Raw genomic sequence first — 14,046 nt, forward strand, 5'->3', positions numbered from 1 at the left:
TGCAACCAAAAAAGGATAGAAACCCAACCTAGACAACCTCTGAACACTGGGCTAGGTAATATACCTATTAAAACATCTAAAGTAACACATGTAATTTTAATATATAAAAGTAACAAGAAATAAAACATTGTTAGAAACAATCATGTATGGCAATGTCTTGTATCTTGTCTGATCTTGGAAGTTGAGCAGGGTCAGGCCCTGGATGGGAGACTGCCTGGGAATACTGGATACTGAAGGCAATGGCAAACCACTTCTGAATACCTCTTACCGTGAAAAGGTCCAGATTCATAGCGTCGCCATAAGTTGTAATCGACTTGAAGGCATATAACAACAAGCATGCAAACCAGATGCTCTACCCCTGAGCCATGCCCTTTCCCCAAAGAGAGAGGGCACTTCCAGACGCATAGGAAGCTGCCTTCTGGGACCTTCTGCATGCAAGGCAGATGTTCTGCCACTGAGCTGCAGCCCTTGCTGTTTTCTGGTCTTGTCGCCTCTTTGCTTGATGGGTGGCTTGGGTAACGTATTCAGAAGATGGCCAGCTACATTCAGGCCCAGCCCTCATTTTTCTTGCTTCCTTTTCAGAACAAATTCCTGGATTACGAGAAGCGGAAGGTAAGGGATGCCATCCTTTGCTCAGCCCCTCTCCCTTTCGGCAAACATCTGTGCGCTCCAGCTTGGTTCCTCAGCCCATCCCATTTCCTTGCTGGGTTCGCCAGGTTCCATGCATGGCATTGCTTATGTACACGGATGGCGTCATGTCATAACGATGACAGGTGGTATTCAATGCTCATCCTACTCAGAGTAGACCCACGGAAGTTAATGGGCATGGCTAACTCATTTCATTTCAGTGGGCCTACTCTGAGTAGGACTTCTTTGAACACAACTTTATGATGACAGCGCCATCTGCGGAAACAGGCCCGACTCTGCCTCAGTTTCCCCAAACAGCAGATTTGTTTTAAAGCAGGGTTGGGGAGCCTGCGGGCTTCCAGGTGTTGTTGGAGTACAGCTCCCATCATCCCTGTTCATTGGCCATGCTGGCTGATGGGAGTTTAGTAACGCCTGGAGAGCCGCAAATGCCCCCCTCCCAACCTGGTTTAAAGCATTCAAATGCTGGGAGGAAGGGCGGGATATAAATAAAATAATAAATAAAGTAAATAAATGAATAATAAAATGCCAGAGCAAAAAGGCTGTCAGAGCAGGTTACACAAGATCCATAAGAAGCAAGACCGTCCTTACCTGCAGGGTTATCATCTAAAAGGCACGACACAAAAGGAAAAAAGGATGGAGGAGGGAGAAGGCAAACAAGTCAGCTCAGGCAACGATTCTCCAAGTAGATATTACAAAGCACAATGACCAGCTGGAACAGATGCAATGTTGTTGTTATTTATAGTACTGAAAAGTGGTTTTTTGTTTGTTTATTTGCTGGGATATTGCTGTTCTGTTACTGTTTTGTTATTTTTGACACTATGAGATTGTTCTTGCTGTTCCCTTTGTCGTAAGTCACTTTAAGGACAATTTTTTTGTGGCATACAAATAAAATGATGATGAATAGAAACAGTTAGTCAAAAGGAGCTGGTGTCTCAGCCAAGCCTATGGAGTGGGCCCCTGCTGTCCCATCTCTCTCTCACCAGTAGGAATGACTACTGCCAGGTGACAGGTGAGGAGAGGAAAATTTAGTGGAAGATCAGGTGGTAGAGCTGAGTCCGGACTATGCCACTTCAAACTGCCGGGGGGGGAGGTTGTCACATGATTGATTGCTCCTCTGAGCAAAAAACCTTCAACCAAAGTAAAACCCCTCCCTACATATAGAAAACTATCATAACAGGGAGAAGGGCTCTAGTCTAGTTTTCTACACGTGGGGGATTATCTTTATTCATATATTTTGCACAGAGGAGGTTTCAGTTAAACAAGCCCTCCCACCCGCCATCTGAAGTGGTGTAGTCTAAAAACAGGCTTGCTCGCCTCCATCTGCCCTTTGTGAGAGCAAGCCCTGCCTCCATCTGCCCTTTGTGAGAGCAAACCCTGCCTCCTGTCACGTCTTGGGAGGAACCCTACCGGCCGTGTGTGTGTGGGCAGGTGTTGACGAGGCTCTTTGCCGGCCCGTTTCAGGAGCTGAAGATGCAGGAGAAGCTGGAGTTTGAGCGCTGGCTGGACCTGGAGCAGCGGGGTCAGGCACAGTTGATGCACCAGAGCCACACCCAGAAAGGGGAGATCCTCCAGAGCATGAAGGAGGTAACTTGCCTTAACTCCTCCCCCTTCCTGCTTCTCCTTGGATTCTTCTATTATTCCATCCCTTTCACCGTTGATCCTGTAGGGCTCTCCTTAGGAAAGGCCTCTCCACTTTGGATTAACACTTTCAGTTGGCGTAATATGTAGCAATCTGCCATTGATCCATATGGCTCCATATTGTCTGCACTGACTGGCAGCACCTGTCCAGGTTTTCAGACAGGAGATGTTCTCAGCTGTACCTGGAGAAGCCTGGGACTGAACCCAGGACTTTCTGCAATCAAAGCGGATACTCTACCCCTAAGCTGCAGCCCATAAAAAGCACTCAGCTAGATTCTGTTTTCTCTCTTTTATTTCCTTCATTTGTATCCTGCCTTTCCACTGAGGAGCTCCAGGCAGCATACATGGTTCTTCTCCCCCCACCCCTTTTAACCTCACAACAACCTTGCGAGGTTGATTGGGCTGAGAGATGGTGACTGGGCCAGGATCACATAGTGACCCTGACGACTGAGTGGGGATTTGAATCCGGGTCTCCCCAGCCCTAATCCAACACCCCAGCCGCTACAGGTGCAGCAACACTTACTGCTGGAACTCCCTGCCATTGACATTAGGCAGGTGCTATATTGTTCTAGGCACCTGAAAGCTTTTTTTTGGTAATTTAAGCGAGCCCACTCAGACATATAATTTAGTTCCCTGTATTAGTTTTAAAAGTTTTAATTGGTTTTTATTTGTGTTTTGATCATTATTATTTCATTTATTTATTTATTCTATTTCTATGCCTCCTTTTGGCCAAAAGGCCCTCAAGGCAACTCACAAAAAAAAAATAAACACAAATACAAATTTTATGCCTCCTATAAGCCTCGATGGCCTTATAAGCCCCTTCCAACGCGCCTGTTCTGTGACTCTATGTATACTTGCAATCGTTCTGTGGAGTCTTAGCTGCACTTTATCTACAGTGTTATTTATGTAGACCGCCTAGGGAGCTCTTTGACTGAGGGGTTCATAAATCCTTCTAAATAAAATAAATTGTAGATACACCACACTCGGATAGACCGGCAGTCTCCATGTAAGCAGCCATGGCAGCTGCCCATTGGGAATGGCAGGGCGGAAGGCATGGAGCCCGACAGTAGGCGGAGCCAGAGCCAATGATAGGCAGAGCCAGAGCCAATGATATTCTAGTTTCATCCCTGTTCTCCCAGCAAAAGCAACACTGAGGCTGAGGAAGAGGAAGCTGACAACCAGAGATACCCCCTAGTATGGTTGTAAGTAGAAAGCTAGTATTGTGGACCAACCCCCACTGCCTAGCTTCATATGTTGTTTTATTTGTTGTAGCCTGGGGGGAAATTAGCCATTCTCCAGTTACGGAAGGAATCTGGATTTGGGCTTATCCCACAGATCCCAAGGTTCAGGGAGGCTTCTGTGGGAGAGAAGGCGCTCCCAGAGCATCCCCGATTTCGACTCTCCGTTTGCAGGAGCAGGTGAAGCTGGAGCAAGGCCTGAGCCGGCACCAGGAGCGCCTGGGCGAGGCACACCTGAAGCTGCTGGAACAGCTGAAGCAGATGGAGCAGGGGGTCTCCGGCCGGATCAAGAAGCTGCTGGAAGAGAATCGAAGGTCAGAGGCGTTGCGGGGAGGGAGAGCGGGGCAGCCGTCAGGAGAGCAAGCATAGCAAAATAATAATAATTAAAAAAAACTCATTGAAAGCCTGTGGGCTTGGGAAAGGGCCGCACCTCAGAGGTAGCAGAGCATCTTTTTTGCACGCAAAGGATTCTGGGTTTAATCCCCACACACACCTGGCTGCATGTCCAGGTATGGCTAGCAGAGTCTCCCTGCCTGAAACCCTGCAGAGCTGCTGCCAGTCAGAGACAACTGTACTGAGCCAACCGTACTGAGCCAGAGCCTGACGCACTATGAGGCAGCTTCCTATGTTAAAAGGGACCCTAACCCTATCCCACAAAGACCTTCTTCCTCTGGATACCATTCAGACACATGCCGTTGGACTACAGCTCCCATCATCCTTGACTGCTGGCGAAGCTGGCTGTGCATGATGGGAGTTGGAGTCCAACCACATCAGTACTGAGCAAGATGGACCAATGTTCTGACTTACTATAAGGTAGCCTACCGCGTTGGAACAGTCTCCTTCATCCATCAAATGCTTGGGTAAACAGGAATGTTTTCAAACACCTCCTAAAAGTCCATAATGTGGGAGACAGACCTACCTCACAGGAAGGAGCAATTCCACAAATGGGGAGCCACCACTGAAAAGGCTATCTTGCTATCTTTTACCACCATTTCAAGAAAGGCTACACACAGTTGTTTCAACAAGGGGATAGGAAGCTTACATAGGAGCTGGAGGCTCCACCCCTTCCTGATTCTCAGCCAGACCCTGATCGTTCTTTTAGTGTGACACCACCTACACTTTGGAACTCCCTGCTGTTTGACCTCAGGCAGGCCCCTTCGTTTTGTTCTTTTCGACACCTGCTTAAAACACTTTTGTTTAGGTGAGCCTGGCGCCAGACCCACAGGTGCTGATGTGTTTTAATCTCTTTTAATCTATTGTTGTTTCATTTGTTTTGAAAATGTTTTTAATTACTTGTCTTTACCAGTTTTTATTGATAATTTTTCATGTTTCTTGTAAACTGCTTAGAGTGTTTTTCAATCAAGTGGTATATAAATTTTGTTAAATAAAATGAAAATTCAGGTAGGCCCTTACATGACCTTCCTCCTCCTTTCTGAACTCAACCTGCACTAGTCACAGCCTCCATTTCGTTGCTGCTGCTATCTTTCTAGGCAAAAGCAGAGCTCTGAGATCCTCAAATCCCTCGAGAATGATCGGTGAGTAGCGTAGCTGCTTGTGGGTGGGTGGGTGGGTGGGTGGGTGAGGGGATAATATTTATATGGGGTGAACAGCGATGGCTGGTGCTCATGGCTACCGGTAGGGCGGAAGGCAGGGAGCCCCAACAGTAGGCGGAGCCAGAGCCAAATGGACATGGTTTGGGGAAACAGCCTCATGGGCCAAATGGGGACCCTTGCTGTGTCCAGTTTGGCCCAGGGCCAGATGTTCCTCATCTCTGCTCTAGGGATTCACCACACTGGACAGCAATGTGGGGTGGGTGGGCTGGCTCCTAGTTTCTAGCCTCAGCAAGTCCTGACAGTCACTCAGCTTAGACATTTCCCTTTTTTCCAAAAAAAAAATAAATATGATGGCTCTAACAGCAGGTATTGGTCATGATAGCGAAGTGGAGCCTCCATGTGTAGGAACAGTATATCTCTAGATATCACATGCTAGGGCCAAAACAGGGAAGGGCCATTGCTTTTATACACGCACACACACACATATTTTGGACTTCCCAGAGGCCTTTGGCCACCCGTTGTTGGAAAACAAGATGCTAGACTCGATGGACCTTTGAGTCTGACCTGGTGGTGCAGATAGCAAAAGAGGCAGGGCAGATCTTGCCACTGGCTGAAAGTTGGGACAAGGGTGTGCAGTGGCTGTTCCTCTCTGTCTCTCTCTCATTTCCTCCTAGGATCCGGATGGAGCAGCTAATGGCCATCACACAGGAGGAGGCAGAGCAGCTGCGCAGGAGAGAGGTGGCCTGTGAGTGTGGCCAGGAGAGCTCCGGGTGGGGCCCTTTGAGGCCCAGGCTTTGTTTCTACACCCACTCCTCTTTGTCCTCCACCCGGGCAAGCCAGAGGCACCGTCACGAGTTCAGGGACGCGTTCCAGCCAGGCAAAAGCGCTTGAGGAGGGTTGGAGTCAGGAGCGTGGCCCAGGGAGAGTTCTGAGGGCCAGACAGAGAGGCCTGGAGGGCCACATTTGGCTTGTGTTTCCCCACCCCATGGATGGAAAGATCCTTAGGATGCTTTTGGTCCCGTCTTAAGAGAACACGCCTTCAAATTCTGCTTGCATCCCAAATAGCTGTGACCATTGGGATTTGTGCACCCTGCATTTCCTCCCTCCCACAACAAAGGCACTGCCGTTTGGGTTCCTGCTTCCCAAGAGGCAAGCCTAGCGCTTTCCTACCTTGCTCTGCTCTTTGGTGGAGTACTTTCCCCGTTCCTTCTTGTTGGGTTTTCCCCTCTGCGTCTGTCCATCCTTAAAACAGAGGTGGGGGAGGCAGGACGCTTCCTGGGCTGTTGATCTCTTCCTCTGGAAAGTTTGTTACCGTTCTAAAATGCGGGAGGGAGCAGCTTTCAAATCAGGGTCTTGTAAGCTCGGGGAACGGAGCAAAATCCCAGAGCCCTGACTCCCTCTGCTTTCCTGCCCCCCACCCCCAGCGGCCATGCAGCAGATGCTAGCTGAGACCTACAAGAACAAACTCCTCCAAATTGCCTACGAGTCGCGCCGGCAAGACCTCGTCAACCAGACTTGTTCCAGGTACTGCCGGAGAAGATGCGAGGCTCCTCTGCCTCTCGTCAGCGCCTCTCCCCTTTGCTTGTGCGTCTGCCGGCCGAGAGGCAGCGGCGGTTACCCTCAGCACGTTTCTCTTGCAGCCTCGCCAAGATGGATCAGAGATTCCAGCAGATCCTGGCATGGCAGCAGCTGGACCAGAGCAAAGCCATCAGCCAGATCCTGCAGGAGGTATTCTGCTGTTGCATCCCGGGCAGAGTAGGGGTGCCTCTGTGTGCAGGACAGGAGAGGGTGGGCCAAAGCAGAGCCTGGGGAGCGGAGCATAGGAGGCTGCCTTAGGCTACAGAGCCAGTGCACTGCTCCATCTGGCTAAGTGTTGTCTACACTGAGTGGCAGCAGCTCCCCAAGGTTTCAGACAAGGCTCTTTCCAGCACTACCTGGAGTTGCCAGGGATTGAACCTGTGGCCAGGGGCATAGTTGTCCAGGGTCTCAAGGGGTCTTAGACCCCTTCCTTTCTTAGGAGCAGAGTCCCTATGTCTCCAGCATCCTATGAGCCAATCTGCATGAAAAGGGGAGAGTGTTAGCCACTGAGAAGAGCCTTCTAACGTGCTTTCATGTCCTTTCCTGCTGACTGGAGCCATTCAGAGTAAAAGGAGGTCAGTCAGCCACTGAGAAGTCTCTTCTCAGTAGCTAACATGCTCCTCTTTCATCCTTGTTTGTTTGTTTATTTATTTGATTTATATCCTCCCGGCAGGAGCTCATTATTGGCTCCTAGGGATGTCTGTTGCTGTGGGATAAGGCGCTAACCAGGATCTCAGTCTTAACCCAGCAGTGAAAAAACAGGAGGGGGAGGGGAGGGGGCATGGCCGTGACTATCATGAAGGGACCCTGCACTTTGAATATGCCCCTACACTACTGCTTGTGACCTTATACATAAGAACATAAGGAGAGCCTGCTAAATCAGGCCAGCAGCCCATCTAGTCCAGCATCTGTTCCCGACAGTGGCCGACCAGGTGCCCCAACGGGAAGCCCCCAAGCAGGACCTGAGTGCAGCAGCAACTCTCCCCTCCTGCGGTTTCCAGCAAGTGGTATTCGGAAGCATCCCACCTCCGACCGTGGAGGCAGAGCACAGCCATGATGGCTGGCAGCCATTGGTACTCTTACCCAACATGTGATCCTCTTTTCAAGCCATCCAAGTTGATGGCTATCAGTGCCTCTCATGGGAGCGAATTCTATAGTTTAACTACCCGCTGCGTGAGGGACTGTTTGTCTGTCCTGATTTTTCCAACGTTCAGATTCGTTGGATGTCCCTCACGCAGTTCTAGTGTTATGAGAGAGAAAAACGTCTCTCTGTGCACTCTCTTCATGCCGTGCAAAATGTTCTACATTTCTACTATGCCTCCTCTTACTAGTTTTTTCTCTTAAACTAAAAAGCCGCGACGCAGCTGTTTGGACACTGAACTAGGGTCTGTTCCTAAAGCACGTCTCGTAAGAAGAGCCTCCTTGCTATCAGGTCAGGCCCATGTCAGCATCCTGTCAGCATCCTGTTCTCACAGCTGCCAACCAGATGTTTCTGGGAAGCCCCCAATCAGGACAGGAACACCACAGTACTCTCCCCCGCTTCCGATTCCCAGCAACCTGTATTCAGAGGCCATACTGCCTCGCACAGTGGAAGGACAGCGACCTGGCTACTGGATCAGGCCAAAGTTAAACATTCAAAAACACAATTAACAATTTAAAAAAATTCTAAAACACAGTGAAAAGCATCCTAAAACACAGCTTAAACACATTCTTTCATCAGGAATCTTTAGGTTGCCAGGAACAGTCCCCTTCAGCCATCAAATGCCTCAGTAAAGAGGAATGTCTTCAAATTTCTCCTGAAAGTTAAATTTCTCCTGAAAGCTAATCCCTTTGGAATTCCCTCCCCTTAAATAGTAGACGAGCGCCATTTCTGTTATCTTTTCGGAGCCTACTGAAGACTTTCCTCTTTCAACAAGCCTTTTAAGTAGAGACCTTATCCCAGTCTGCATCTGTGCTAGAATTGCTTTTTAAGATGTTTTTAAACCTTTTTTAAAAAAATGTTTTTAAAGATGTTTTATTTAAAGATATTTTAAAGTCTATTTTTATTATGTTTTAAAGTGTTTTTAGTGCTTTTGTTTGCCGCCTTGGGCTCCTACTGGGAGGAAGGGCAGGATAAATCAAATAAATAAATAGCTAGCAAGCAATGGAGGCAGATGCCCAACCCAGTAAAATGCTAAATCCCTGCTAAGACCAATTCAGCACCCCAATAAACCCCATTCAAGCCAATGTGACAGAAAACAAACAAGTTGGTCTTTGCCAACCTGGTGTTGCACTGGCCAGGGCTGATGGGAGTTGTAATCCAAAACTTCTGGAGGGCATCAGGCCTGGGAAGGTTGGAATAAGACTTCAGGGCACTGTGCAGTGACAGGGCCTGATGCACCGCCATTGGCAGTGTGCTCCGCCAATGGTCCCATGCGCTGGCCTTGTCTTTTTAGAGCGAGATGCAAAAAGCTGCCTTCGAAGCCCTGCAGGTGAAGAGGGACCTGATGCACTGCCAAATCCGAAATCAGGTGAGTCGAAAGCGGGATTCGGCAGGGAGTGGAGTTGTGGGTTGGGGGAGAGTTCTCAGCTTCCTGCCTGGTCAACCGGCATTGTGGAAAAGAGGGGAGCTCTCTTGGGCCCTGGCAAGTTGAATCCTCTGCGTCCCGCGGGGCCAGTTAGGTATGCCTCATCTCCACTGGGGGGGGGGGGTCCATTGCATTTCCATCCTGCAGCGGCCCATGAACAGCATGAGCTCCATGATTACAGTGGTTGTCGTGTGTGGTTCTCCTTTTGTTTCTCTCACTCGCCCGCTTGTTCAAATCCATTCCGAACAACCACAATGCGCGTTGCCGGCGAGGGTGGGGGTGCCCCCGCAGGGGTGGCGAGCCCAGAGGCTTTGAGGTGGTGGAGTTTGCAAGTTTTCTCAATGTTATCCTCTCTCTTTGCCCTCCTCGAACCCCAACCCTTAACCTTGTTTGGCTAATGGGGCACCGAGGCTTTTCTTTCCGCTCCAGGGAGAGGCGTTTTCTGACAGGCGCTGGCCTTCAGGGACTTTCCTATGCTTTGGGTGGCTTTCCTAGTTGTGGCTCAGTGGCATCCAGAGGGCCAAAGGCTCCCCACACCCTGACTCCTTTTTCCCAAACTGAACCCCTTCTGGCCCCTCTGGGAGGCCGACGACAGGCAAGGAGAGAGGCCAAAGGCTGCTGCAAGGGCACCTCTGGGTGCTGGCTTGACCCTCTTTTTGGCTGAAGGCTTAGTTAGATAGGACCCCGGCAGGGTTGCCAGGAGCAGAGGGGGAGCAGCTGGAAGCGGAGCCCTTTCCGATGCAAGTTTTAAAAAAAAAAATCAAACCTCCCTCCCCTCCCCTTGTTTCATCTTCTGCCTAGATTAAGTTAATAGAGAGAGAGTTACTGCAGCTGACCCAGCTGGAGTTAAAGAGGCAGCAGCTGGACACGGAGGCGCTGCAGGTACGTCGGGCCCTTTTAGACCCCTCTCCCTCCCTCCCTCCGGGTCACGTTCTGCTTGCCGCCTTCCCCTTCCTTTCTGCTTTGGAGAGGTGGCTTGGTGCTCGAGTCAGGCTGGCTGGGGATCTCCCAGTCCCTTCTGCAAACGCTCCTGCTCTCAGAGATCTGGAGATCCGTTGGTGGGACCCGGCCAGAAGGGCCCACAGCTGGGTTCAGAAGTGGGAATTGGAGGATGGGTGGAATCGAGACCTGCTGAACATTTCACATTTTTCCATGATTATATTTTTCTTTCTCTTTTTCTTTATTTGGCTGGTTTCGCTTTGATGTATTTTGGTTCTCAAAGATCCATGCAAAAAGCGACATTCCAAAGAACACGCTCCATCCCTTCCGGTTCGCGTTCACTCCGTTCAGCGAGCAGAGGACAGGGCTCTGTGTGTGTGTGTTATTGCAGTTAGGATCTGTGCTTTCATTTTGCAAAAGGGAATCAGGTTTCTAGTCCTTATGGCCGCAGAAAGGAGCTTGGGAGCAACGCACGGCAAAGCCTGCTAGAATCAACGGGTAGCATCCAATGCTAGTCCTATTCAGAGCAGACCCATTGAAATGAATGAACCTCAGTTAGGCATGGACATTAATTTCAGTAGGTCTGCTCTGAGTAGGACTAGCGTTGGATGCAACCCTCTGAAGATCAGTAAGATTGGGGGGGGGTCCTTGGTTCCCCCTCATAACTCTGTAACTTATTTAGCAGAATCAATTCTGCAAAAGCGTTCACGCAAATCTGCAACTTCCATCAATCCCAGTCAGATCGGGGAGGATGGGAACTGTAGTCCAAAACATTTAGAGGTTCCCCTGTTGGCCATCCTTGCTTTAAACCAGGCGGCCTTGTAGCTGTTGCTGAACTACAACTCCCATCAGCCCCAGCGAACGTGGCCAACGGCCGGCGATGATGGGAGTTGTAGTCTCTTATTTGCTGCCCTGGGCTCCTTCTGGGAAGGAAGGGAGGAATACAAATTTAATAAATAATGATCATTAATAACTGGAGGGGACAAAGGTTCCCCAGACCTGCTTTAAATTAACCTCAGTCAGAAAGCTCTTGAGGATTCTGGTTGCGGGTAGTAGTGAGTCTCTGACTCTTTTGTGAACCAGTTGAGCTGGTTTGATCCTGTGCTACATCTGGGGCAGAACTAGGAGCCAGGGGGCATCCGGGACGGATGGGATCAACCTGGAATCCTGGAGTCGGAGGATGCACCTTCCAGTCCAAGAGCGGGGAACCTTTTACAGCCCCAGGGGCCACATTGCTCCATGGGGCACCTCACAGGAGGCGCTTGCCAGGAGGGGAGGGGGGCAGAGGCAAAAGTGGACAGAGCAACCAATGGGGCTCTGAACCTTTGCACGGTTGCTACTCTCCAGCTGTGCAAAGGCCAGAGCGTCCCCCCCCCCACACACACACACCCTTACCCTCTTTGCACCTAGGCATGCAAGAGGCACAACTGCCATTCAAGGACACATTCTAGCCAGACAAAAGCACTTGAGGAGAGTGAGAAGCAGGGCCGGTCTTGAGAGAGTCCAAAGGGCCAGATAGAGTGGCCTGGAGGGGCGCATTTGGCCCCCAGTCCTGCGGCTTCCCCCATCCTGGCTCGGTGCAGGCAATCCAGAGCTAAGGCACCCCTGGCAGACGGCTGGTTGAGCCTCTGCTTGGAAGAGTGAGGGGGAAAGCCAACCACTCCCCGGGGAAACTGGTTCCCTCATTGAACCGCCCTTGCAGTCTCCTAACGGCCGGCGTGACGCTGCGTTTCAGGAGGCGATCGCGGAGCAACGGCGAGCCCTCAGCTACCTGCTGCAGCAACTGCTGAAAGAGAAGAGGCAGCGGGAAGAGGAGCTGCAAGAGATCTTGGTAAGGGGGCCAGGGAGGGAAGGCATTTGTCCGTGGGCTTGAGGTGCACGGAACTGAGGATGAGACTGCAGCACTGGGGAGAGGAAGGGCAAGCCAAAGGATCCAAGGGCAGGAGCAGTGCCCCTTTGAGGAAAGGTTACGCCCTTTGGGGGTTGTTTTTTTGCTTAGAGAAAAGGTGAGGGGGGACATGATAGAGGTGTATTAGATAATGTATGGTGAGATACACTGGCATAACAAAGGTGAGAGATTCAATACAGACTGAAAAACGTAACAAAGAGCTTGTTAAGCTAAGATACTATACTCACAGTTCCCTGTAAACTTCAGGCGAGTCGAGATAGATGGAAATAGGGAACAACAACTGAAGGAACATCCTTCATTTTTATGTTTACCGGTCAACGGGGGGGGCAATTAGCCATATTCCACCCCTGCCATGATCAGCTTCTTTGAAGATAAGGGGGCTAGACAGCCCCACCCAGGGGTCCTGATCTACAACACCTCCTCTTCTTGACTTTTGATCTCAGGAAGCAGGTAAGAGATAACAGCCAAAGTTCAGTTGCATCTTCTTGACTTTTGCAAATTGCCTGTCTGGCGCTGAGCCACGGATCTCCCTCCGTAGGGCGTCCCAGGGATCCACAAGGCTCCCAGAATTCCCTCTGGTTGAACCATTTTAGCTTGACCAAAGTTGGCTATTCTTGACAATCAGAAGAACCCTGTTGGATCAGGCCAGTGGCCCATCCCCTCCAGCGTGCTGTTCTCACAGGGGCCAACCAGATGTCCATTATGGGAAGCCCGCAAGCAGGACCCCCCAAGTGCAACAGCAACTCTCCCCACTTGCGATTCCAAGCAAGTGGCATTCTGAGGCATACTGCTTCCAACAGTGGAAGGCGGCCTTTGTGGCTAGTAGCCGCTGGTAGCATCGTCCATGCGTTTTGCCTCATCCCCCTTTTCAAACTGCCTGGGTTGGCGGCTCAGTGAGAAGCGATGCTCCTGAAGTCAGCAAGCAGCGTCTGATGGACTTTTCTCTCCTTTGCAGAGGGAGTTGGAAGCCAAGAGCGAGACGAAGCAGGAGAACTACTGGCTGATCCAATACCAGCGGCTCTTGGATCAGAAGCCTCTCTCGCTCCGGCTGCAGGTGACTGGCTGGCGTGGTGCCGGGGAGCCCCTGGTAGAGAAGTCCCTTTCCGCGGGTGCTTCACCGGATCTCTTGGGCCCGCTTGGTCCTCCTTCTCACCTGTGGCACATTCCCTGGGTTTTAGTCTCCAGTCAAAAGGCAGGCTGGTAATGTGGAGATCTCTCTCTCACCAACATTTTTTTTATTTGAAGGAGGAAGGGTTGGAACGGCAGCTTGTGAAGCTCTTGACTGACCTGTCAGCCGACCAGTATGTGCCCGTCTTTGCACACCATCGGATCTCCCTCGAAATGCTCAGTGCCATGGTCCCCAGCGACTTGGCAAAGGTGAGCAATGAAGTTGTTTCCTTTAGGTCACGGTAGATCAGGAGTGTGGAACCACAAAGCTGTGGGGGTCAGGGGCAAATGCAACCCTCCGGGTCTCTCTTGTTTGGCGCTTGGAACTCTACCAGAGGCCACGCCCCCTCTCCCATAGGCCACACCCCTTTTTGCCCAGCAACAATCCCTCTCACTTGCTTCAAAGGAGGATAGAGAGATGTATGGTGTGTTTGTGTACGGGAGGGTAATGGTTGGGGAGAGAGGCATCTCAACGATGCCCCCCCCCCATCTCCAGGAAGACTCACCTGGGGCTTGCATTGATCTCTTTTCAGTGCCAGGCAAAGGCCTTTTTGTTTTCCCCAGGCTTTATAACGACAAAAACATTTAGTCCTGAATGTGCACTCTTGGTCATCATTTTATTGTATTTGACTAATATTACAAACCAAAAAAGAAAATATATATTACAGTAACGAAATGGAGGGACAAAGTTCAGTTTTGACACAGTGCACTGCAATCGCACTCAAAAGTAATTGCACGAATATGTTTTGCTGCCTTAGCAAACAAAGCTGTTTTGTATGTGACGTACGGATCACAATCTGACAGTAACC

General features: G+C 50.3%; 2 protein-coding genes across 2 annotated transcripts in view; one reads left to right on the forward strand and one right to left on the reverse strand.

The window, feature by feature from the left end:
- LRSAM1 (leucine rich repeat and sterile alpha motif containing 1) overlaps nt 1–14,046 on the forward strand; it is a 32,620-nt gene that overhangs the window by 11,495 nt on the left and 7,079 nt on the right. The window contains 12 exon segments of the mRNA XM_061604180.1: nt 583–612; nt 2,110–2,232; nt 3,699–3,838; nt 5,015–5,059; nt 5,752–5,822; nt 6,502–6,601; nt 6,718–6,805; nt 9,091–9,165; nt 10,024–10,104; nt 11,897–11,992; nt 13,026–13,124; nt 13,316–13,447. Coding sequence (XP_061460164.1) covers nt 583–612; nt 2,110–2,232; nt 3,699–3,838; nt 5,015–5,059; nt 5,752–5,822; nt 6,502–6,601; nt 6,718–6,805; nt 9,091–9,165; nt 10,024–10,104; nt 11,897–11,992; nt 13,026–13,124; nt 13,316–13,447 — 1,080 coding nt within the window.
- The window catches only part of FKBP15 (FKBP prolyl isomerase family member 15), a 65,831-nt gene continuing 53,066 nt past the window's right edge, over nt 1,282–14,046 (reverse strand). Inside the window, exons 29-30 of the mRNA XM_061604157.1 lie at nt 6,248–6,393; nt 1,282–1,357 (exon numbers count right to left, since the gene is read on the reverse strand). Coding sequence (XP_061460141.1) covers nt 1,312–1,357; nt 6,248–6,393 — 192 coding nt within the window. The 3' untranslated portion in view covers nt 1,282–1,311. The remainder of the gene's footprint in view (nt 1,358–6,247; nt 6,394–14,046) is intronic.

Source organism: Rhineura floridana, chromosome 20 (genome assembly GCF_030035675.1).
Source record: "Rhineura floridana isolate rRhiFlo1 chromosome 20, rRhiFlo1.hap2, whole genome shotgun sequence".
In the NCBI taxonomy this organism is placed as follows: Eukaryota; Metazoa; Chordata; class Lepidosauria; order Squamata; family Rhineuridae; genus Rhineura; species Rhineura floridana.